The sequence below is a fragment of the Kogia breviceps genome, chromosome 14 (assembly GCF_026419965.1).
Source record: "Kogia breviceps isolate mKogBre1 chromosome 14, mKogBre1 haplotype 1, whole genome shotgun sequence".
NCBI classification, from domain to species: domain Eukaryota; kingdom Metazoa; phylum Chordata; class Mammalia; order Artiodactyla; family Physeteridae; genus Kogia; species Kogia breviceps.
The window spans coordinates 28,255,466-28,280,756 of record NC_081323.1 but is presented as its reverse complement, the minus strand read 5'-3'; the positions used below and the strand labels follow the sequence as shown (position 1 = coordinate 28,280,756).

Genomic DNA, 25,291 nt, shown 5'->3' with positions numbered 1-25,291 from the left:
AGGGGTTGAGGGGTAGGGGATGCTGTTGACGCCACACTGACATTTGGGCCTAACGGATCGGTCTACTGATTGATCCTCTTCGCTCGGGGCCCACTGGCCTACCCACTGGCAGCCTTCCAATGGCAGCTCCTAGTCGCCGCATGAATTATTCCCTCCCCAAATGTTTTTATTTTCAACTAGTTTTTAACTGTTTTTATTTTAACTGTCTCTCACTTAAATGAAAGTGTGAGGATGGGCAAGCCCCGGAGTCCATCCCTTCTGTAGGGGCTGTGGCTCCACTATCTATATCTGTATCTGCAATTTAAATTCTTAGCCTCCGACCTGGAACTGTCCAACCAGGCATTAAGTTCACTGCTTAAATTTAGTTATCCCACCTTTGAGTTATATTCTGTGACAAACCTCAAACCACAGAGATGTTCAGGGCAACATTATTTATTTTTATTTATTTATTTATTTATTTATTTATTTATTTTTGTGGTACGCGGGCCTCTCACTGTTGTGGCCTCTCCCATTGCGGAGCGCAGGCTCCGGACGCGCAGGCTCAGCGGCCATGGCTCACGGGCCCAGCCGCTCTGCGGCATGTGGGATCTTCCCGGACCGGGGCACGAACCCGTGTCCCCTGCATCGGCAGGCGGACTCCCAACCACTGCGCCACCAGGGAAGCCCTATTTATTTAAATTTTTTTTTTTTAGTCGTGCCGCAGACTTGTGGGATCTTAGTTCCCCGACTGGGGATGAAACCTGTGACCCCTGCAGTGAAAGCGCGGAGTACTAACCACTAGACCGCCAGGGAATTCCCAGGGCAACGTTATTTAAAATAGCGAAACCCAAAACTAAAAAGAAACTAGTAAATGCCTAAATGCCCAATCACAAATTGATAAATAAGAATATATAAGGACTTGGAAAATTGTAAATAATAGTGGAGGGTGCAAGAAGTACACTATAAAATTCGAGTTTTAATATAGATTTTAATTGAGTAAAACCTATGCATCCATTATCATTGAAATTTGAACAGACCATCAGAGATGTAAATTGGTGCTGTATTAAGGTGTGGTTTTTTTTCCCCCCTGAATCCTTTATGTATTAATAATTATGAACCCCCCCATCCTCAAGAAAAAGATCACTAAGGTCTCCATACTTGTACTTAATTATTTACAACTACAGTAGATGGAGTGGGAGACTTTTGTGTTTTTTGCTCACTGTTTATATCCATGCCAGCTTTCTTCCGGCTGAGGCGTGATCCTCTGCCATCCTTCTAAAGTTTCTTTTGCAGCTTTCACGTGCAAGAACCAATTGGTGACAACTGCAGGGCTTTGAACCTGGAGCTCTCCCAAAGGAGTTGGCTCTAAATTAACATTTCATGCTACATACAGAGTTACTTCTGTTCCTCTTGTGTGCTGACTTGCCTGAAACCAAGAGAGGTGGCAGTAAAGTGTGGTAATGATCCAGGGGTTGCTCAGGTCAGGTCATCAGTGATGGTCTCTGCTCTGATGAGTTCACTTAATTTGCCCATATAAAAGAAGTTTGTTCCCCCATCCCATACATTCATGCTTTTTCCCCCAAAGTGAGGTAAATATTTAGATAATCAAAACCCCACACAAGATCTCAACAGCAAAAATACAGCTGAAACAATAATTATTTCAATTAAAAATGATATTTGTATTAACACAACATTGTAAATCAACTATACTTCAATTTTAAAAAGCAAAAAAAACACAAAGAACTGAGATGAGTCTCCCCAAAAATAAAAATGATATTTGTAGATGATGGATTAACAGTATTCTCTTTAGTTTTTACTGGTCTCACTGTATTTGAATGAGGTGCTTCTCTTCAGTGTTTGTGTTCAAATATAGGTGCCCATTGGAATTTATTTTCATCCACTGTTTTTTAATGTAAGGAGGGGAAATGACTGCTGGTTCAGTGTGTGTCCCTCAAATTATTCCCCTGCGGGTGCCTCAGCCTGGAAAAGCCAACCATGAAATTGATAACAATACGCTTTTGGAAATGAAATCAGGTAAGAATCAAATATACTTGAAATCATTTAAAATAATACTGCCATATTCTTTATATTCGTCTGGTTGTTGATTTACCTCTTTACATGTTTTCTATAATCAGGATCTTGGGAAGTTTGTAAAACTTCCAAAATTTGAAATAATGGTGGTTTATAGAGTGGTATTTATATAGATTAAAATGGTTGGCTCTTGCCAACCTTCCATTTGTGTGGGTAATAGTTGTAGCAATGCCTTGACTCACCTTAGCCAGGGGAGGATTTCCTGATGCTTCCCCAGACTTTCCCAGGATTCTCATTATTTTTCTGGGATTTCAGTTTGACCTGCTAACACAGGCTTCCCAGTCAGGTTGGAGAGTGAATGCTGGCTTTGAGAACTTCTAGTGACCTTCAATACATTGCTGTGCCTTTATAAGTCTCAGCTTCCTCACTGTAGGAGAGTGATAATATTATCTACTGTTTACAGCCATTGTGAGGTTTAATGAATCGATATGTGATATGAGGGGCACAGGGTCTGTCACATGGTAATGCCAGAAGAAATCTTAGCTATTTCTGCAGAAATAAAGCAGTGAATGCATTTCCTATTAATGCCAGGAATACACACACACACACACACACACACATATACATATATAATTAACATAAGGAGAAGGAAAAGTTTTATAGATAGAACATATGAACAAATACTTGATTAAAACAGACTCTGACTTGCAGCCACATAGATGGACCTAGAGATTATCATATTACATGAAGTAAGTCAGACAGAGAAAGACAAATATCATATGATGTCACTTATATGTGGAATCTAAAAAAAGTGATACAGATGAACTTATTTACAAAACAGAAATAGACACACAGACATAGAAAACAAACTTATGGTTACCAAAGGGGATAGCAGGAGGGGGGGGAGATGAATTAGGAGTTTGGGATTAACGTATACATACTACTATATATAAAATAGATAAACAAGAAGGACCTACTATATAGCACAGGGAACTATACTCAATATCTTGTAATAGTCTATAATGGAAATGAATCTGAAAAAGAAAAAAATAGTATACATATGTATAACTGAATCACTTTGCTGTGTATTTGAAACTAATACAACATCATAAATAAATTATACTTCGATTTAAAATAAGACTCTGAGACTCCAGTTATGTATTTTAATAACTAATGTGCATACAAACTATTTATCTGTATTGATGGTGTGACACCTGGGCTTCCCAGACTAAGAGTTCCAACTAAGAATATATTACTTTGTACTGTGTCTCCCTTTATCTTAAAAGCCAATATTATTTTCAAAAATTCTCAAACCAAAATACAAATCTTAGTATATGTGTCCATACCCTCAGGAGAAGTTGGGTGATTATTGACAAATGATGACAGGATATCCAAATTCTCTAATATTTAAAATGTCTAATAAATAAAAGATTCTACAATTCAATGACAAAAATAATAATAACCCAATAGAAAAATGGACAAAGGATGTGAAAGAACATTTTATAGGAAAGGAAATACAAATATCTTTTAAACATATGAGAATATGCTTCTACTCACCCCTTCATCAGCTTGCTGAGCAGACCTTTTCCCCTGCTTTTTTTTACTCCCTTGCATTTAATCACCACTTAACAGATTATATGTAATTTTTTGTTTGTTTACTGCTTGTGTGTTTTTCCTAAAACGGAAGCTCTACGACAGTGGGGACTTTGGTCATTGGTGTATCCCCAGTATCTGGAACAGTGTCTGGCATGTAATAGATACTTGGTAAATATTTGTTGAATGAATGAGTGAATCTTACTCAAAATGTAAGAAATGTGGGTTAAAACTATGAGATGCTTTTTTTTTTTTTTTTGTGGTACACGGGCCTCTCACCGCTGTGGCCTCTCCCGTTGCGGAGCGCAGGCTCCGGACGCGCAGGCTCAGCCGCCATGGCTCACGGGCCCAGCCGCTCCGCGGCATGTGGGATCTTCCCGGACCGGGGCACGAACCCGCGTCCCCTGCATCGGCAGGCAGACTCTCAACCACTGCGCCACCAGGGAAGCCCGAGATGCTTTTTTTAACCTAGGAAAATATAAAAGAAATATTGGCAAAAATAAAAGAAAATATGGTCACACACAATATGGCTGAGATTGTGCGTAAACATGCACTTATGTGCCTTGCTGATAGCAATGTGAATTGTTTCACTGTCTGTGGAGGGAAGTTTGGCACCTTTAACCAAAATTACAAGTGCCCATAGCTTTTGACTCAACAGTACTAGTTCTACACATTTTACAGATGTACTTATAAAAAGAACTCTTTATAGGGTTATTCATTACAATGCTTGTAATAGCAAAAGAAAAAGAAAAAGAAAGAGAAAAGGAAAGAAGACAGTTTAGATGTTCATCTGTAGGGATTGGCTGTTTGCCAATGATTCATCCATAGAAAGACAGAATACAGTGCAGCTGTAATGAAGAATGGGGATGCTTTTATGTACCAATATAGGGCAATATCCAAGATAGATTGTTAAATGAAAAGAGAAATGTGTAGAACAGGGTATGATAAGCCACCATTTGTATATAAAGAGAGGGGGGCGGAATATGTACATATATGCTTGTATGGATGTAAACGATTTTTGGAAGGATAGTTGATATTATTGGTTGCCTTTGGGCAGATTATGTCAGGGGTGGGAGGGAGAGTTTTCACTGTATATCTTTTTTTGACCTTTTGAAGCTTGGATCATATGAATTTTTTACTTTTACAAATGTTCTAAGAAGTGTAGGAATCATGTACCTAGTCCAAATAAAATATACCAAAAGCATTTCTTAAGCAATGCTCCAATAATGAAAAATTGTCTTCTGCTTTCTAAGTAGGCATTGTAGTTTTAAAATTCACCCCTGCTTGATTTGTATCTTTGCTGTATTGGGGAGGCAAAATACCATAGTGGTTCAAGAGCATGGCCTATGGATCCAACCTCCCATAAGTCAAACCACAACTCTGCTGTTATTTAACAAGTTTCTTAACCTCTCTGGGACTCAGTTTCCTCATCTTTAATGTGGGTATAAAATAGGACCTATCTCATAAGGTTGTACTGATAAAATTAGCTAATTCATGTAAAGCACAGTGCCTGGCACAAAGAACTCAATTATTGTTCGTTATTGTTATTCATTTCTACAGTACATTTTAAAAAACTCATTAAATAACTGACCCATAGGTGTTATTCAGGGACTTGCTACTTTAATGTTAATTCCAGATATCTTCTTTTGGGTTTTTCAGACACCCCAGATGTCAACATATATTATACCCTGGATGGCAGCAAACCTGAATTCCTAAAGAAAATTGGTTATGGTGAAAACACTACGTTGAAGTATACGAAGCCTATTACTCTGCCTGATGGAAAAATACAAGTTAAAGCTATCGCAGTGTCTAAGTAAGTTAAGAGCATAATGATTAAGATAATTTGTATTTATTATGTTTTAATTTTATTAATTTCAATGAGAATCAGTTCTGGATTAGAAGTACACTAAACAAAAAGTTATCTTAATTTCAGCACATATCTGTAACTTCTGTGTTTTGTTTGTCCTCTGTTGAGTTATACTGTAAAGTACACAAATCATAAGGGTACAGCTCAGTGAAGTGCTATGTATATTAATACTATTTTTAGTTTGAAATCCACATTGGGATTTTGGGAAGGAAGAGCCTTTTCAGGGTTTGGAACATCCGAAGAGATTCGCCTGGCTCTGAGGAGAATTCTGTTTTTAGTAAATGGTTCTTTTATTTCCCAGGACGTGGCCTACAACCACTGTGGTTCTCTCTCTGATTTTGTATTGACTTTATTGGCCTTCAAAGCTACTGTCATTTCAGTTTGTTAAACATTAGTTACTTCACTCTTTGTCCTTTCTTTCCTAGTCAATGATTTTTTTTTTCATTTTCAAATATAGAAACACCACTTAATTTGGTAAACTTCACTGTGGGTTGTAGAGAAGAAAACCCTCAAGTGCTTTGCAGATTTGTGTGTATGTGATAGAAGAATTATTTTGTGCAGCAAGACAGGTTTGGCCACATTTTTGGAAGACTTTTAAGCCCCAAACCAATACCTGGCTGGCCCAGTTAATTTAAATGAGACTCCAGGCTCCCCCTGATGGCTGAACTACTGTGTGGCTTTTTGATAAGAGCTACAAGTTCTACACCAAAGATGATTGCTTAGGCATGAAAAAAAATTTTTTTAATAATAAAATAAAAATAAAACCAAACAAAACAACCTCCTTACACATTATTATTCTTTACTAAAGATTGGAATCTGTGTCTTTTCCCACTTGCCAAACCATTTCTATTAAAACAAGTCATCTCAATTATTAAAAATTAATAAGCTAATTACTCTGATGCCCAATGCTGCAAGGCAGGCCCCTTTATAAGCTGCAGGTGGTTATAAAGTGAAGTAGTAGTTGACTATGTAGTTCAAAGGAGTTAATAAAGCTTCCAAAAGAGTCTGAAAAATAAGGGCATTGTTAATGCCTCTCACCATCTTGCTCTGTGCCCACTAAGTGTCTGCTCTGAAAAACTGTTAGTATTTCAGATGCGCTCAGCTTAAGGAAAGTATCTATGCAAAAAATTTTTGAGTTTTCAAGGCAGAAAATTAGTGCTTGTATCCATTTGCGATAAAATAGTTCTTGAAAGGAAATGAATAAGAGCTTTGCCATACATGTACTTTCATGTCCCCATATGTATGTCTATGACTTTCACATCAGATAATGGTCTGGTAAGGAGCACACGTGGGCAGGAGGGGCCAGGAACTCGGGAACATCTCAGCAAAGGGAGAGGGTTTCAGGTTTGATGGTCTGTGTATTGATGGTCTGTCTGCAAACTTTCTGACATCTGCCTTGATTCTTCAAAATCCTCCTTTGTGGTCAAGAGCTTCCTGTCTCTGATTTTGTAGTGTTTTGGCAATGAACTTGCATGGTTCTCCTTTTTCTGTCAATGACCTTATATGGTGGCCAAGAAAAATTAAGCCTGGCTGAGGTAAAAGCTGCTTCAACTGAAGGTAGGTAGCTGGGGGAGTCAGAGTCCCCTGAGAACAATCATTTTTCTTCAGCAGAACCAAGAGGGACTTCCCCGTTTGGCAGCAATGATTAATAAAGTAAACGTATCCGCAGGCTACCAGGGCATCTCACAGGCATCCATCTACCGCCCCTGGACCTAAAACCTTGTGTTTGCATGGAGGACAGATCCAAATGCCATCTCCAGAGGCAGCGACAAAGGCAAGAAGACGCTGCTTGGAGTGTGGGAAAAAGGATGAAGTTTGTTGATCTGCAGATCTGGATTTTAATCTCAGTTCTATTGCCTCCTCTTCGTGTGACCTTGGCTAAGTTATGTGGCCTTTGGCATCTCCGTTTCTTCCTTTGTCACATGAGGTTAACAGGATGCCCTTGGAAGCCATTGTGAAGGGCAGAGGTGATACACTTAGGATCAGGCAGGTGGCAGCTGTAGTTATTGTCTTTCAAATTCTTAACGAAGGGCTAACAGATTGCTGTCATGTGACCCACCTCAAAAGGTCAGCCTCCTATTTGAAAAGTTCATGCCTGGGTGAATAAGCGGTTTCCATTCAACCCCTTCATTGCCTAAACCAGAGGTTCTCAGCTGGGCATAATTTTGCTCCGAAGGGGGCATTTAGCAACGTGGGGAAACATTTTGGTCGTCACGCTGGAAACAGGAGTGTGTTAGTGGCATCTGGTGGGTGGAGGCCAAAGATGCCGCTGAGTATTTTACAGTGCACAGGACAGCCCCACAGCAGTGATTACCCAGCCCCAAGTACCAATAATTTCCAATAGGTTGAGAAAACCTGGCCTGGACAAGTTGCAGAATTCTTCCAGATCCAGTTGTTTTCCCTCCCTTGCAATCATTCAAGTAATTATGGTGTTTTATGGAGAGGATAATAATCTTTACAGGGGTAGAGCTATGAGTAATTTTTTTTATGTCTAGTGTACCTTATATTGGTATTCCTAAAGATACATATTTATGGCATCTGATTCCAATCCTAGCCAAAATTTATGTGTGTTCAAGTGAGATTTGGGCTCTGAGTAGAATTCCTAGCTCCAACCCCAAACCTAAGCCTTTTTTTGATTACCATCAGAAAATCCTTCCACCTAGCAGGCAGTCTGAGCTAGTTTCTGGATGACAAGGTCTATGGGTAGGAGCCCTGCCTGGGTCCCCAAGGAAAGGGCTAGCTATGGTGGGGAGACAACCTAGACCTTAAAAGGAGTAGGGCAAATGGGTGGGAACCAGACTTCTGCTCAGAGTAATGGGGCTGGTATGTGCACATGCAGGAAGCCTGGCCATTCGCCAGGATTGGAATGGTCCCTGGATGGAGATGTTTGTGAGGTCCAGGAAGGGTCTAACTAGGAGGACAACTGTATCTTGGATGACAGACCATGGGCCAAAGATGAGCATTCAGATGAGATGGATGTTGAGATGAATGAGTTAAGCAGGCAGTTCATCTAAAAGACTCTATCTGCATCCACATATCTGTATCTGTAAATTTGGTTTTGTTATTAAATACAAAACAAAGCACATGCTTCCCCAAAGTTTAGCCACCCATAAGTCACTCCAGCCAGTGAACATGCAAGTACCCACTGACCATGTTATTTCTTAAATATTGTCACTCACTGATAGGTAGTGGCTGTTTAGATCAATTGTGTATTTCTGAGAATTTTTTTTTCTTTCTAAAAATGTGGCTTACAACCTCTGCATTGCTTAGTGTTAAACATTTCTCAACTATTTTGGAACTGATGTATATTCATTTCTGAATGTTTACTTAAAGAATTTTAAGCATTTTGGGACACATATTTACTTGAAGCTTCAAGAATTTTAAGAAATATAAAAAACCGACATGTAAGAAATCTGAGAAATTGCAAAAGAAATGATAATGAAACAGATAAAATAAATCAAAGGCCAATATGAAAATCAATGAGTAAAGCAGACAAAAAAACACCAAAGAAAGAAGACAGCTGGTGATATAAACAGTATTAAGTTCCTGGGCCAATCAAACAGAATCACCTGTGTTCTAGCTGTGAGTTTTCAGTGCAAATTAGTGGAAGCAAGAGTTAAACATATCAAACAAATACACCAAAGTGTGGTCACCATGATGCGGCAGGGGCTGCTGGCTCTTCCCAATGTCTGTGTTTCTCTTCTTCACGAATCATAGAGCCCATGATTTTTAGCCAGACATGTATTTCCTAGAAGAAAGGTATTTCCCAGTCCTCCTTGAAGCTAGCTGGAGCCATGTCACCAGGTGTGGCCAGTGGATGCATGTGGATGTGATATGGCAACTTCTGGATTGTACCGTAAAGGAAGAGGTGGGCTGTGGTTCCTGCTGGCTGGAATGTGGCTGTGGTGGGCAGCCACACTGAGTCAGAGGACATGTGCAATGTCCTAAATATGGTGGAGCAACACGGTGGAAACTTGACCCCAGACCCTGACACCATGGCTCCTCTGCACAGCTCTGGGTGGATTACAGCCCATTGCTGCCCTCTTGTTTAAGCCACTGTTGTTTCGGTTCTGTGTTACAACAGCCAAGCCTGCATCCTAATACACTAGGGACAAATCTCAAGCAAATACCTACAGAGAACATATTCAAGAGTACAGGTGATCAAAAAAGGCCGACAATATCAAGTGTTGGCGAGTGTGTGGAGAAACCGGAACCCTCAGATGATGCTGGTGGGAATGTAAGATGGAACAACCAAAAAGTTAAACCCACTGACCATATGACCCAGCAATTCTGCTCCTTTGTATCTACCCACACATGTGGCTGGACTGGGCCTTGTTCTTATTATGATTGCAAGAGGCCCTTAGCAATAATCATCAGGAAGATTTGAAAGAGATGAGGTTTATTACTTACAAGTCCTGGAAATTACGTGGCACACAGCTAGGTCACAAGTAGAGAGAGAGAGAGAGACAGAGACAGAGACAGAGAGAGAGACAGGGATGGAGGGAGGGAGGGAGGAAGGGAGAAATCACAGGCCAGAAGTTCTGCTTTTATTGGGGTTGAGGGAGGGGGCTAGGGTTCCATGGGCTCACTCTTTATTGGTGAATTTTAAATGTAAGAGTAAGAATTTAAAGCAGGAAGAGAAAAAACAAGTGACCCAATTGGTCAGTCATTGAAACCAACCAAGATCTCTAAGATAAAGGAGCCTCCATGGGGGGAGGTGGCCTGGATCTTTATCTAGTTCTGTGGTCGGCAGTGTGTCTACTCAAGATCGCTGCCTTTGAAGTGGATGCTTCAGCAAGCAAAGCTTAAGTCAGGCACTTGTTTGTTACAAACAAGAGAAAATCCAACCTCCCGGGCATATGCTACAAAGACTTATATGTGAATGCTCATAGCAGCATTATTTATAATAATCCAAATGTTGGAAAAAATCCAAATGACCATCCACTTGGCAATGGATAAACAAACTATGGTACATCCATAAAATGGAATACTACTCAAGAAAAAAGATGAAGGAACTATTGATACATGCAACTACATGGGTGAACCTCAAAAAAAAAAAAAAAAAAAGGATGAATGAAAGCAGCCGGATATGTAAGACTATATTTGTATGATTACATTTATTTTGAATTTCTAGAAAAGGCAAAACTGTGGAGACGGGAAGCAGATCAATGGTTGCCTGGAGTAGGAGGTGGAAGCGAGGAATGACTACAAACAGGCACAAGGGAATTTTTCGGTGATGGAGCATTCTAAAACTGGACTGCGGTGGGAGTTGCACAATTGTGTAAATTTATGAAATATCATCAAATTATATACGTAGAACAGGTGAATTTTATGTGATGTACATTATACCTCAATAAAACTGTTTTAAAAACTAAAAAGTATAGATGAGCTTCTGGTTCTGAGATGAAATCACTGCCAGAGTTCAGTTCTGGGCCCTCTACATTGCTTTCTCAGTGGACTCCTATTGCATCCAAGAGAAACAAGATTCATTGTGAAATATTATGAACAAATTGAGAACTTGCTGGTATTTGAGGAATAACAGTTAAAATCTCCCAGGGCAACATATATAGCGCTACCCACAACTGGGGTATGGAAAATCCCCATGACTCATATGGAATGAATGATATATAGGTAACCCCATTCTTTGTTTTAGAATAGTTTGAGACTTAACGTATGACATCTTTATGGTGAATGTGATAGATGGTCGCCCAGAATGGCCCCTCATGAACCACGCCTCCCAGGGCAGCCCCTCCGCTTGGACCTGGGCTGGCCCTGTGACTTACTTTTGACCAAGACAACGCACCAGACGTGACGCTAAGGCCAGACCACAAGAAGCGTTGCAGTGTCTGCTCTGGCCTCTCAGAATATAAATGCTGGGGGAAGCCAGCCACTGTGTAGGGAGTCTGACCTCCCTGACACTTCCATACTGTGAGGAAGCCCAAGTTCACCACCTGCAGAGGGAGATGGACAGAGAGGGAAGGAGAGAGCTGAATGGCCAGCCCAGGCCAGACTTGGAACATGAGGGGAGAGACCATTTTGGACCTCCGGCTGAGTTGGTCTTTGAATCGACTCCGGCTGACACCTGACTGCAGCCACACGAGAGATGGCAGCCGGGAGCACAGATGGCGAACACGCAGCTTTGTGTTTTAAGACAGTATGTTTTGGGGTGGCTTGTTACATAGCAAGAGATAACCCGAATAAGAATAAGGTAGGGAAAGATTATAGAAGCTGAATTTTGGTTTCTCCAAATTTAAAATACAATAAATTTAGTCTCTAGACTAAGGGACTTTACAGAGTCATCTTAATTGCTAGGCACCTTGTCTTTGAATCTTTGTGTAACATGCAGACCTTTTCTGTTCTGAATAATGTTCAGAGACTGCAGACAGAGTGCCATGGTAACAAAGGTGTTTCAGGTGGACTATGTACTGCCAGATACAGTCCCCTCAGAAGACGATGTGGAAAATGTTCTCAGAGACCCTCCAGAGCAGGTACGTAATGATGCTCTAAGGCATTCGGGTCCTCACCGCATTCTCAGCTCCCATTCTCAGTGGTCGCATCTTCCCCTTCCTTTACCAACACAGTCATTCTACCCATTTTCAGGTCCTTATAGTTGGGGTCAGTATCAACCATTGCAAAGTATCTTTGCTGATTTCCCACCCTTTGGCCAGTCCCTCCTCCACCCTGCCCGTTGGAGATTCCTAGCAAGCATCCTTGTCTCCTGTGTCCTTACCTGTCGAAGAAAGCAGGACCCTTTAGCCTGGCATCCTAAGAAGCAGTTTCTGTCCTCAGTCATTCTTTGCCTTGTGACTTCCCTGTTTATATTCCAGCCAAACTAAACTGGGCGTCGGTACTCCATCTCTGCTCCCCTAGCACCAGGTCTTCTCCTTTTATAAAATGCTTTGATGCTGTGAATACTTTGCTGCCTGTCTGTCTTCCCCATACACTCTAGGCTCCCAGGTGTCAGAGAGCATGTCTGCCATACTCAGCATCTTGCACGGGGGCAGGTAGGAGAGGGCAGAGGGTGTATATTTGTTGACTAGCTGCATCAGACTAGTAGAAGCCCTTAGTGGACATGGCCTTCAATTATGTTGAAACCTTCATTGCCAAATAGCTGCAAAGCCTCATCTCTTTGGAGAATGAACTAGACCTGTCTTGAAAGGACGTTTGGGTTCTGGGCATCAGTGAGATAGATCCCAGGGTCAGAGGATGCGCCAGCCCACGGCAAGGCAACCAACCAAAAAGTCTCAGTCATGGAGGTCTCGCTGGGGGTGACGGGAAGCTTTTTGGGAGTCCCTTCAGTCTAATGATTGACCAGAGGCCAGAGAGGAGGCTGTGGGAGCAGAGCAGTGGGTACAGGTGTCGTGTGGGGCCCACGTGTGGTCAGGGGTCTACACTGGGCAGGGGCTGAACCCACGTGTAGCAGCAGGCGCTCAGGCTTCAACCAAGCACGAGGGACTGAGCCCAAGGAGAAGGAAGTCCAGAGAGAAGCGTGTGTATGTTTCAGGGCCACGTGTGGTCAGGTAGTGGACAGAACTACTGTCTTGGCCTGACCCCAACCTGTCTTTGCCCCCTGGGTCTGGTGGTCCCTCTGTTATTACTCTGACTCCCATGATGGTGACATCCTGCCTTTATATGCTGCCACCTGCTTCTGGTCTTGGCCACTCAACCTGGTGGGGCTTCCCAAGCAGACATGCTGCCCACCAAGCAGCCCAGGTTCAAAGCTGTGTGTTTCCAGGGAAAGGTGAGACAGAGGTCACTTTGTGAAAACGACTGTAAACCCTTTCCAGTGAGAAGTGCAGGCTATGTCACTGTCTCTACCATGGAACTTTTAATTTTCATATCTAAATGGGCAGAATCAAGGGATTGATATGTAATCTTTTCCCTCCTAGGAACTGAAAAATGGATTTGTTGAATCAAAAGGGAGGAAGAAATATAAGAATGTTGAAAATAAACTGGGTTGGAATGTTAACCTTGGAAAGTTTCCAGGTATGACGTGACCGGACGAAGATAAGATTTAATATTCTAAACTACCAAACAGGTTCAGTGCTTGTGTTCTTGTCTGCAGAAGGGTTGGATAAGAAACACTGGAACAATAAAGTAAGCTATAAGTTGACCTTTAATGCTGTCCTAGCCAACAACTTAAGACCATGAGGGATAGTCCAGCTGTCCAGCAGAGTCAGATTTATCGATTCATTGCAACGTGGGAGACCACACACCAGAGGAACCATGGGATCTCATCAACCAAAGCACAGATAACAGTTATAGGGGGAAGGGTAGAGTTTGGATGAAATTTAAATGAAAGAAGAGTTTTGATAGGCTCAAGCAAAGCAGGGCTCCGTGTGAAATGGTCACCATGAAGTATGAGGTATGGACCCGAGAAGAGGACCAGGGTTCTGTTACCCTTGAAACAACAAAGATAAATGTGGAATGTTGTGTTTAGAAACCTTTCTCTGAAGCTCTGTACCAGGGTTGGAAATTGAAGCTGCTTCTCTATGTCAGAGTGACTTGGGTCCTCCAGGCAAGAGTTGGATGTTTCATTCTTACTGATAAGATTTCAAACAGCAAAATTTCTGATAATCTGATTTTAGGAAACAAGGTTTCTTGGCAAGTAAGAAACAGTAGTCACTCATAGTGGGGGCTGTTACGACATGTTACAGCTGCAGTGTGTCCTTGGGACACATGATGTTTCCTGCTAACCTTGCAACTGGATTTATCTATTTTCTCAGCCTGGTGTGGAATGTTGTGGAATGTTGCAGGGCAGATTTTAATTTTCTCAGTCTGGGCTAATTCTTTTCTTTATTGCTATTAATTTAACTGAGTGGGAGCTTCTTTGTATAATTCTACTTTAGAGAAAGAATGTGACAACAGTGGTCCCTTATTAAAAGGTTCCTAACTATGAAGACACAGTTGCATGAATGCATATATAATTATAGATATTCACAGAATGACGTTTTTGATATAATCGTAGACGTGGGTGAAAGAACTGACCCTAAAACTTTGAAAGATCTTCGGTTCTCAGAAAGCCCACGGGAAACCCCAGCTTTCCGTGAAGAATCAGGCTCTCGACCAGCCACCCAGCAGCCCCAGGTAACTTCTAAAGACAATCTTTAGGGTACTAAATGCCTACTGTGGTTTTTTTGGGTTTTTTAAAGTTTTTTTTTAATGAATGAATTAATTTATTTTTGGCTGCCTTGGGTCTTCGTTGCTGCGTGTGGGCTTTCTCTAGTTGCGGCGAGCAGGGGCTACTCTTCCTTGCAGTGCCTGGTTTTCTCATTGCGGTGGCTTCTTTTGTTGCGGAGCACAGGCTCTAGGCACACGGGCTTCAGTAGTTGTGGCTTGCGGGCTCTAGAGCACAGGCTCAGTAGTTGTGGCACACGGGCTTAGTTGCTCCACGGCATGTGGGATCTTCCCGGACCAAGGCTCGAACCTGTGTCCCCTGCCTTGGCAGGCGGATCCTTAACCACTGTGCTACCAGGGAAGCCCCCACTACTGTGTTTTTAATGCTTCCCATGAAATACTTTAAGGAAGTATCCCTGCCTTGTCACCACATGCCAGGCATTGTTCCAAAGCTGGGAATACCTGGTTCAACAAGAAAGGCCCCTGTACTCATGGAGCTCACATTTTATCGGGGGTGGGGGCAGGCAGATAATAAACATGTGAATAATCAAACAAAAATTAAGAATAATGACATGTCATGAAAAAGATAGAGCTGGGTAATGGGATGGAGCAGTGGTTCTCCAAGTGTGGTCCCCAGACTGATATCGTCAGCATCACGTGGGAGCTCATCAGAAACGCAGACCCTCAGGCCCCACCCCAGACCTACGGAGTCAGGGCCTCTGGGGGTGGGCCCGATCATCTGTTTTAATTGGCCCTTCTTCTGAGATACACTCAAATTTGAGAACCCCTGGGACAGAGAGTGAACATGGAGGAAGAACAGTGTCCTAATTCAAGGGGATAAGAGAGGGCCCCCCCGGAAAGGTGACATTTTAATTGAACCTTCGAGATGAACAGAAGCCAGCCCTGCAAAGATCTTGGCAGAGTAACATCAAGTTCAGCAAAGTGAGGGATCACAGGGAGGTGGTGAGGATGGAGCATGGGGAGCGGGGTGGGAGATGAGGTGTGGGGGGCCAGCTGGGGCTGGAGCTCAGAGCACTGTGCTTCTGCAATGGGGCTGTACCTGAGGCCCTTCAAACCACAGCCTCAGAAATTCTGCCTTAGTAGGTCTGGTGTCAGGTTTGGGCACGGTTTTATCTTTTTAAAATTCACCCATAAGTGATTCTAATTGGCAGGCTTGGTTGGGAATCACAGATACTAGGATGAGTCCCATTGTGAGAAGTTTGGATTTTCTTCTGATTGTAAAGGGAATCCATTTGGAGGGTGAGGCACAATCTCATTGACATTTACAAGTTTTCTCTTGGGCCACAGTGTGGAGAGGGGGCTGTAGAGGCATGAGAGGAATATCGCTTATGAGGCTTTTTGCTCCGTGTGAGAGGTGATGGCAGCTTGTGCCCAGGTTGTGGAAGTGCTGAGACAGGAGGTGGCATCTGAAGGTCGGGCTGGAGGGTTTGGCTGCAGGATCAGGCAGATGGGATCAGGGAAAGGGAGGAGCCAACGATGGCTCTCAGGGTTCTGGCCTGAGCGTCTGGAGATGACGGTACCATTTGTTGGGATGAGGAAGACCAGGGAGCAGCAGGTGCTTGGGACTCATCAGACATCCAAGTGGAGGTGTTAAGTAGACTGTTGGATATGCAAGTTCAAACTCGGGACGGATCAGGGCTGGAGATATAGATTTAGAAATGTTCAATATCTATTGTCGATGGTATTTAAAGCCTGGGGCTAAGTGAGATCACCTGCCAGGGTATACAGAAAATGAAGAGAAGATGGCACAGACAAAATTCTTGACTGAGAGTTTGAACAGAGGAGGAAGAGCCTAAGAAGTAAGAAGAAAGCAAAAAAAAAAAAAAAAAAAATGTGGTGCCATAGAAGCCAAGAAAAGAAAGGGTTTCAAGGAGAAGGCAGTGGTCATCTATGCGCATGTGACTGTGCATTCGAATTAGGCAAAGATGGGGACTTGCCCATTGGATCTGACAAGATAGAGGTGTTTTACAACCTCAGTAAAAGCCACATCAATACGTTCTTACTGTGTAACACAAGAAAGATGCCCTTATACTAGTTGTCTTCTACAACTACTATAGCACTTTGATTTTTCAGTGTTTATAAGATTCCATTTAGATTTTTGGCATCTGAGGGCACCCCAGGACACTTTGCTCTCTTCCTCCAACTCTGAGCGCCAGGTAGAGCCTTCCTGGAGTCACATTTTCTATCCAACCACAACTGCTTCTTGTGTGCCCATGATTCAAGGCTGCTCAACACTAATCATCAAGTATAAGGGAGGTCAGAAGCATGAGTCCCAAACCTGGCTGCACATCACAGCCACCTGGGGGGAATTTTAAGTATGTATACAGATTGCCAGCTACCTGCTCTTGCAGTGCTCCTAGGTAGTCTAAGTCCATAAGCCTGAGATGGAGGCTGTGGATGACCGATGGTCAACCCAATCTGAGAATCTCCGGCCTGGAAGACCAATTATCCTGATCCCGAGGTCCACCTCCTTCTCCTTTCCAGTCTCCAGTGCTGCAGTATAACTCAGTCTGACCTCCTGGGTTCTTTCATCTGCCCACCCACTGTATTTTCGGGAGGACCCCAAAGCCCAGGCCACAGGACCACAGACCTAGTAAGGCCTGCCTGTAAACCCCACTAAACAAAAGGATAGCCATGCCTGCAATAGAAGATTGCCCTTCCCAGTCTTCTGGGAAGAATGCTGACCTGGTTTCCAAATGGACTGCTGAGCACACACGACTCCTACGAGCAGTGCTTGCCATGGTAGCCCAAAGAAGAATACCGCTTTTGAGATGAAACAACATCATTTTGAAGAATGAATGGTATACGACAAAACATTCATAACTATTTTCAGAAAAAGTCTTATGTGTCCATAATTATCTGTAATGTGTCTAGAAAGAATTACTTCCTTTGTGCATGAGCATTTGGATTTCCTTGCCCACCGAGTAATTTAAGAGTTGTTTCCAAGGAAAAGATAGAATAAAGATCCCAAGATTCAGATTTCCCAAAAAATAGGAACATGGGGACAAATTTGGGGAATTTGACTAGGGTTCAGAGGACAAAGGAGGCCAAAAAAGGACCATAAAACTTTTATCTTCCACTCTTTTTCTTCATATTGTAAGAGATTCTTCTCAATATTCTAGCTCAGTCCTAACTGAAGCTTACTTCAACAAACACCAGCGTTAAGGATGCTGGTGGTTGTTACAACAGGTCAATCACCAGGGAGACAGGTGTCTCTGAGCCAAGCCTCTGGCCGGGGGGGCGCCAGAGAGTGCCATCAGGGGTGAGGTCACCATTGGGGAGAGGCAGCCAAGTAGCTGTGTGTTACAGCCTGAGCAGAAGGTAGATGACAGCTGATGGCTGGCTTTAGTGTCACAGCCCAGAGCTGTGGGTTCTCTGGAACCCATACGTGGAGTGAAAGCCCAGCTGGCCACTGACGAGAAGGCCAGCAGGCTCAGCGCTGCCACATCTGAGGAATTTGCAAGAGAAACCCACACCTGCACCTTTCTGTGTTATAACAGAATTTAAAATTTTAACAATCAAATTAAATTTTTTTAAAGACACTTCTATTTCTTTTTATAAAAATAAATTTATTTATTTAATTTATTTATGGCTGCGCTGGGTCTTTGCTGCACGCAGGCTTTCTCTAGTTGCGGCTAGTGGGGGCTACTCTTGGTGGCGGTGCATGGGCTTCTCACTGCGGTGGCTTCTCTTGTGGAGCACGGGCTCTAGGCATGCTGGCTTCAGTAGTTGTGGCATGCGGGCTCAGTAGTTGTGGCGGGCTTAGTTGCTCCGCAGCATGTGGGATCTTCCCGGACCAGGGCTCGAACCCGTGTCCCCTGCGTTGGCAGGCAGGTTCTTAACCACTGCACCACCAGGGAAGCCCTTTTTTCTTTTTTATAAATTTTATTTTTTATTTATATATTTTTTGGCTGCCTTGGGTCTTCGTTGCTGCGCACGGGCTTTCTCTAGTTGTATCGAACGGGGGCTACTCTTCGTTGTGGTGCACGGGCTTCTTATTGCCGTGGCTTCTCTTGTTGCGGAGCATGGGCTCTAGACGTGTGGGCTTCAGTAGTTGTGGCACATGGGCTCAGTAGTTGTGGCTCCCTGGCTCTAGAGCGCAGACTCAGTAGTTGCGCATGGGCTTAGTAGCTCCGCGGCATGTGGGATCTTCCCGGGCCAGGGCTTGGACCCGTGTCCCCTGCATTGGCAGGTGGATTCCCAACCACTGCGCCACCAGGGAAGTCCCACAATCAAATTAAATTTTGATGCACTGTGGGGACCAGTGTGTATGGGCCAGGTGAAGCTCAGTCAATGGCAGACCAAATTTGGCCAACAGACTGCTACTTTGCGACTTCTGGTCTTGGCCATGTTAGATCTGACACAAAAAGCAACTGAAAACCCCAGGGTGCTTCCCATTGTCTGCAATGTCAAGTCTGGCATCCTGAGCTTGGCCCACAGGCATTGTGGTTGGTAGGGAGCCTACTGGGGTCAGATAGGCCTGAGGATGTGACCCCACGCAAGTGACTCAGACTTTCTGAGACTCAGCCTCATCAAAACTGGGGATTATAGGGGACTTCCCTGGGAGTCCAGTGGTTAAGACTCCGCGCTTCCAATGCAGGGGACATGGGTTGTACCCCTGGTCGAGGAACTAAGATCCCATATGCCACGTGGCAAAACAAAAATAATAATAATAATAAAATAAAATAGGGCTTCCCTGGTGGCGCAGTGGTTGCGAGTCCGCCTGACGATGCAGCGGACATGGGTTCGTGCCCCAGTCCAGGAAGATCCCGTGGAGTGGCTGGGCCCGTGAGCCATGGCCGCTGAGCCTGCGTGTCCAGAGCCTGTGCTCCACAATGGGAGAGGCCCGTGTACCGCAAAAAATAAATAAATAAATAAATAAATAATAAAATAAAATAAAGTGGGGATTATATGCACTTCCTAATATGAGAAGGACTTGGTATTTCTCTGGCATTTGTGCCAAAATGCATGACTCACTCCAATCATGAGAAACATCAGACAAAACCAAATTGTGGGAGGTTCTACATATGAAGATCATGAAAGATAAAGACAGACTGAGGAGAGAGTCCAGATTAAGGGAGACAGAAAAGACATGACCACTAAGAGCAAAGTGTGATACTGGACTGGACCCTAGTCCAGGAGGAAATTGTAGCTGGGAAGGCCATTGCCGGCATGGCTAACAGAATGTGAAGAAAGTTATGTGGATTAGATGGTAGTATTGTATCACCACTGAATTTTCTGGTTTTGATGTTTGCACTGTTGTGTAGGAGGACACCCCTGTTCTTGGGAAATGCTGTAGTGTTTGTGGGGGGGAGGAGGGGAGTCATGACTGCAGGTTATTCTCATGCTTCCGAGAGAGAATGGAGCACTTGGGGCAAGATGTCAACATGAGCAAAGGAGTTAGTTGTACTCTCCCTGCACCTTTTCTCTATGTTGGAAATTATATCATGAGAAAATGTTACAAAAATAAAATAAAATGGGGGTAATGTTGCCTATTGACCTTAGGAGGCCACTGTGAAATGTGCCAGGCACGTTTTCCTACTCTCAGACCCTCCATAAGTGTTAGCTTCTCTCCCTCAGCCGTCCTTTCTGTTCCCTTCCCTGTCCTTTCTGTTCCCTTCCCCTGCCACTCCGACCCCTAGACCATATCCGACAACCAGGATGGGCCATCACTGCCCTGCCTGTGTCTTCACACGTGGGTTTCCTCTACTTGGAATTCCCTTTGTCCTTCTGTCTACTTAACAAACTTTACTTTCCCAGGACCAGCTCAGACATTACAGCCCTGGGGAGCCCTTCTCCCTGAGCAGGTGAATGGGATCGTAACCTCCCCGGGTTCTCGTGGGACTCAACACAGATGTGTTATGACACTAAGCCCATGTGTTTCAGTACTTTATATGTATACCAGTTCAGCTCCTTGAGGGCAGGGACTATGTAATGTTTATCTTTGTCCCCCAACCCTGCATCAAATACAGTGCCTGGTACAAAGAGGATGCTCAGATTAAAATATATCTAAGTGAGTTAAATATTTCTGGATAACAGCAGATGACTGTTCTCTCAGGTGAGTCCTTTTCCTAGGGATTTAATCTTTGAGAAATATGGATGCTCACTTGGGTTTCTAAATTCTGAAATCTGGTCTGTCTGATGGTAATTCAGATCTCTTTTCTTGTAAACTCTTGTTTTTAATGAAATATACGTGTCTGATGATGAACATCACTTTAGTTTTTAAATTAAAATTATTACTTAATAATTCATCATTACTTAAGACTTTCCCCATCATGGTTTTTAAAAGATGGCTGCTGGATATGGTAGGACAAAGCACTGAAATGAACTCTTAATGTAATTTTACTGTACTGTAGCATGATTTTATACATATTCTTAATTTTAGTTCCCTGGTTTTGCACATATAACTGGCCAGAAGAGTTTGACAAGCACAGAGATCATGAGGATTCAAAGGGAGACAGACTTTCTCAAGTAAGTATTGCATTCTCTTTACTGTTTCTTAAGTCCTGCTAAGACACAGTACGGTCAAAAAGAATTTGAGGATGGGACATAACAGTGGTATTTGCCCCAACTGTTTTTTATTAAATTTTTACAATATTTAAAGGTTCAAATGACATACAATAAACTGCACTTAAAGAGTACAATTGACATATACATATAATCTTGAAACTATCACCACAATCAAGAAAATGAACAAATCCATCACCTCCAAAAATGTCCTACATCGCACCCTTTTGAAATCCTCCCACGTGTCCCTCCCCATCTCCAGGCCACTGTTGGTATGCTTCTTGTCACTGCAGCTTAGTTTGCATTTGATTCCGTATATAAATGGAATGATTCGGTATTTACTCCTTTGCCAGGCTTCTTTCACTCCACCTAATTACTTTGAGGTTCACCCATGTTGTTGCATGCATCAGATGTTTCTTTCTTTTTAATGCTGAGTAGTATTCCATTGTACGGATACATCACAGTTTATCCTACTTCCTATTGATGTACATCTAGGTTGTTTTCAGTTTTGGGCCATTACAGATAAAGCTGCTATGAACATGTGTATACAAGTTGTCCTGTGCATATATGCTTTCATTTCCCTTAGGTAAATAGCTAGGAGTGGAATGGCTGGGTCATATGGTAGGCATATGTTTAACTTTTTAAGAAAACTGTCAAACTGTTTTTCTAAGAGGTTGTACCATTCTACATTCCCACCAGTAGTGTATGATGTATGAGAGTTCCAGTCTCCCTACATTTTCACTAACACTTTTATTTTTATTTGTGGCCATTCTAATGAGGTGGTAGTTGTGGTTTTAATTTGCATCTCCCTGGGGGTTGGGAGGGTGGGTGAAATAGGTGAAAGTGGCCAAAAGGCACACACTCTCAGTTGTAAAATAAATAAGTCCTGGGGATGTAATGTACAGCATCGTGAGGATAGTTAATGATACTGTGTTGCATATTTGAAAGCTGCTAAGAGAGTAGATCTAAGAAGTTCTCAGCACAAGAAAAAACGTTCTGTAACTATGTATGGTGACAGATGTTAACTAGACATTGTGGTGATCATTTTGCAGTACATACAATTACTGAATCATTATGTTGTACCCCTGAAACTAATATAATGTTGTATTATTTAAGTCTTCTCTATCTTTACTGATTTTGTCTATTGTTTTATCAATTATTGAGAAAATTATGCTGAAATATGTGACTATAATTATGAATTTGTCTACTTGTCCTTGTATTTCTATCGGCTCTTCCTTTATGTACTTTGAAGCTCTATTATTAAATATATAAACCTCTTGGAATCTTATGTCCTATTGCTGAATTGACCCCTTTATCATTACAGAATACCTTTTTTAAAAAAAATTAATTTTTATTGGAGTAGAGTTGATTTACAATGTTGTGTTAGTTTCTGCTGTATAGCAAAGTGAATCAGTGATACATATACATATATCCACTCTTTTTTGGGATTCTGTTCCCATATAGGTCATTACAGAGTATTGAGTAGAGTTCCCTGTGCTATACAGTAGGTTCTTATTAGGTATATATTTTAAATAATAGTAGTCTGTATATGTCAATCCCAGTCTCCCAATTTATCCCTCCTCCCCCCCGAAATAACCTTTTTTAACCCTGATAATATTTTTTGCTCAGAAATCAAATTTGTCTGATATTAAAATAGCCATTACTGCTTTCTTTTGATTAGTATTTGCGTGATATATCTTTTTTCATCCTTTTTTAAAAATCTATTTGTGTTTCTCTATTTAAAGTTGGTTTCTTTTAAGCAGCATATATAATCAGGTCTTCCTTTTTAAAAAATCTAACAATCTCTGCACTTTAATTGGGCTGTTGAGAGTATTTATATTTATTCTGATTATTGATATGTTTGAATTTGTCAGCTATCATGCTATTTGTTTTCTGTTTGTCTTATCTATTCTTTGTTGCCCCCCCTTTTTTTGGCTTACTTTTGGATTAATTGGGTATGTTTTAGGATTTTATTTTATTTTGTATCCTTTGTTGCCTTATTAGCTATAAGTTTTCTTCTTAGTGGTTGCTTTAGGATTTATAGCACACATTTTTAACTTATTACAGTCTGTCTTCAAGTAGTATCATGCCACTTCATTTATAGCCTAAGAACCTTATGACAGTATACTTCCAATAACTGGATAACTACAGCCTTTGTGCTCTTGTGGTCATTTATTTTACTTCTACAAATGTTATAAACCCCACAATACATTATTACTTTTATTTGAAATAATCAGTTATTTTTTTACAGTCCTTTATACTTCTATTGTGGTAAAATATATATGAATAAAATTTACCATTTTAACAATGTTTAAGTGTACAATTCAGTGTGTTAAGTACATTCACAGTGTTGGGACACCATCACCACCATCCATTTCCAGAACTTTTTCATCGTCCCAAACAGAACTCAGCTCCCATTAAACAATAACTCCCCATCCCCCTATCCCTCCAGCACCTGGTAATCTCTGTTATATTTTCTGTTTCTATGAATTTGCCTCTTCTAGTAACCTCATGTAAGTGGAATCAGACAATATTTAACCTTTTGTGTCTTATTTCACTAGCATAATATTTTCAAGGATCATCCATGTTGTAGCATGTATCAGAATTTCATTCCATATTAAAGGTAAAAAACATTCCATTGTATATATATACTGCATTTCATTTATCCATTCATCTGTTGATAGACATTTTAATTGTTTCCACCTTTTGACTATTATGAATAACGCTGCTATAAACATTGGTGTACAAGTATCTCTTTGAATCCTTACTTTCAATTCTTTGGGGCATTTACCTAGAACTGATATTTTTGGATTATGTGGTAATTTTATGTCTAACTTTTTGAGGAACTGCTAAACTGTTTTCCATAGCAGCTGCATGCTTTACTTTCTCACCAGAAATGTTCAGTGGTTTCAATTTCTCCACATCCTCACCAGTACTTATTTTCTGTTTTTCTAATAGTCAATCTAACGGGGGTAAAGTAGTATTTCATTGTGGTTTCAATTTGCATTTCCCTAATACCACGTGATGTTGGGCATCTTCTTTGGAGTAATGTCTATTCAAGTCCTTTGCCCATTTTTGAGTTGGGTGGTTTGTTTTTTGTTGTTAGTTGCAAGAATATTTTATATATCTTGGATATTAATCCCTTATCAGATATATGATTGATAAATATTTTCTCCCATCTGTAGGTTATCTTTTCAGTCTTGATAGTACTTTTTGATATTCAAATTTTTATGAAGTTCAATTTATCTATTTCTTTTGTTGCCTATGCTTTTGGGATCACATCCAAGAAATCATGGCCAAATCCAGTGTCATGAAGCTTTTTTCTTATGTGTCCTTCTAGGAGATTTATAAATTTACCTCTTACATTTAGGTCTTTGGTCCATTTTGTATTAGTTTTTGTATATGGCATAAGGTATCAATCAGTCCACCCTCATTCTTTTTCATGTCACTATCCGTTTTGCCCAGCACCATTGTTGAAAAGACTATCCTTTCCCCAAGTGGACTCAACTACAAAGGCTACTGATTGTTGAGACGCCATGGTAGAGACTGGTGCAGGCAACCAAGCCATCTAGTGCACAGTATGCAAACGTCATAGATGCTGAGCAGTTCAGCTAGGTCACAGGATCGGGGCCCCAACCTGCCTGGAAATGCCTAGCAGCAGCAGTGTTATTCACAGGGGGAGCCCAGTTCCTGCAGTCCTTTCACTTTGGCTGATATCCAGAACCAGGTAGGTGGGTGAGGGCTGAAGGATGGGACCCAGCTGCCTAGGAAATGGTGCCAGATGTTGCTGGGGCAGAGCCTCGGACTCTACCCAGGTGAGTGAAGACAAAGGCAGGGCCTGACTGACAGTGACTCCGGAGTGCCAGGTAAGAGGACCTCTCGCTGAGGCTGGGCTCAGTGCTCAGGTGGGGAGTCAGCAAAGTGCAGCGTGGACATTCCTGGAATTCCCATGGCTCACCCTCACTCATACCAGATACAAGGTGATGGGACGACTGGGGCCCCACTTGGGAAGTGGAGTCAAAGGCGGCTGATAAACTGCTGCCGCGGCCAGGAAGTGAAATGGGCCTGGCCTTCAGGTGAAGGGCACCATTGGTCCCAGCTGTACGGCTACTTTGTAATAAAATGACTAGACAAGCATCTCCCATCTTGAACTTGTTCCATAGGCTTTGAGTGTGT

At 42.1% G+C, this 25,291-nt stretch overlaps 1 protein-coding gene across 3 annotated transcripts in view; it reads left to right on the top strand.

Moving 5' to 3' along the window:
• The window catches only part of DZANK1 (double zinc ribbon and ankyrin repeat domains 1), a 76,564-nt gene that overhangs the window by 513 nt on the left and 50,760 nt on the right, over positions 1-25,291 (top strand). For all 3 annotated transcript variants that reach the window (XM_059036319.2, XM_059036320.2, XM_067013783.1), the window contains exons 2-7: positions 1,897-2,013; positions 5,263-5,416; positions 11,844-11,958; positions 13,360-13,456; positions 14,439-14,557; positions 20,994-21,079. In XM_059036319.2, coding sequence (XP_058892302.1) covers positions 1,905-2,013; positions 5,263-5,416; positions 11,844-11,958; positions 13,360-13,456; positions 14,439-14,557; positions 20,994-21,079 — 680 coding nt within the window. In that variant the 5' untranslated portion in view covers positions 1,897-1,904. The remainder of the gene's footprint in view (positions 1-1,896; positions 2,014-5,262; positions 5,417-11,843; positions 11,959-13,359; positions 13,457-14,438; positions 14,558-20,993; positions 21,080-25,291) is intronic.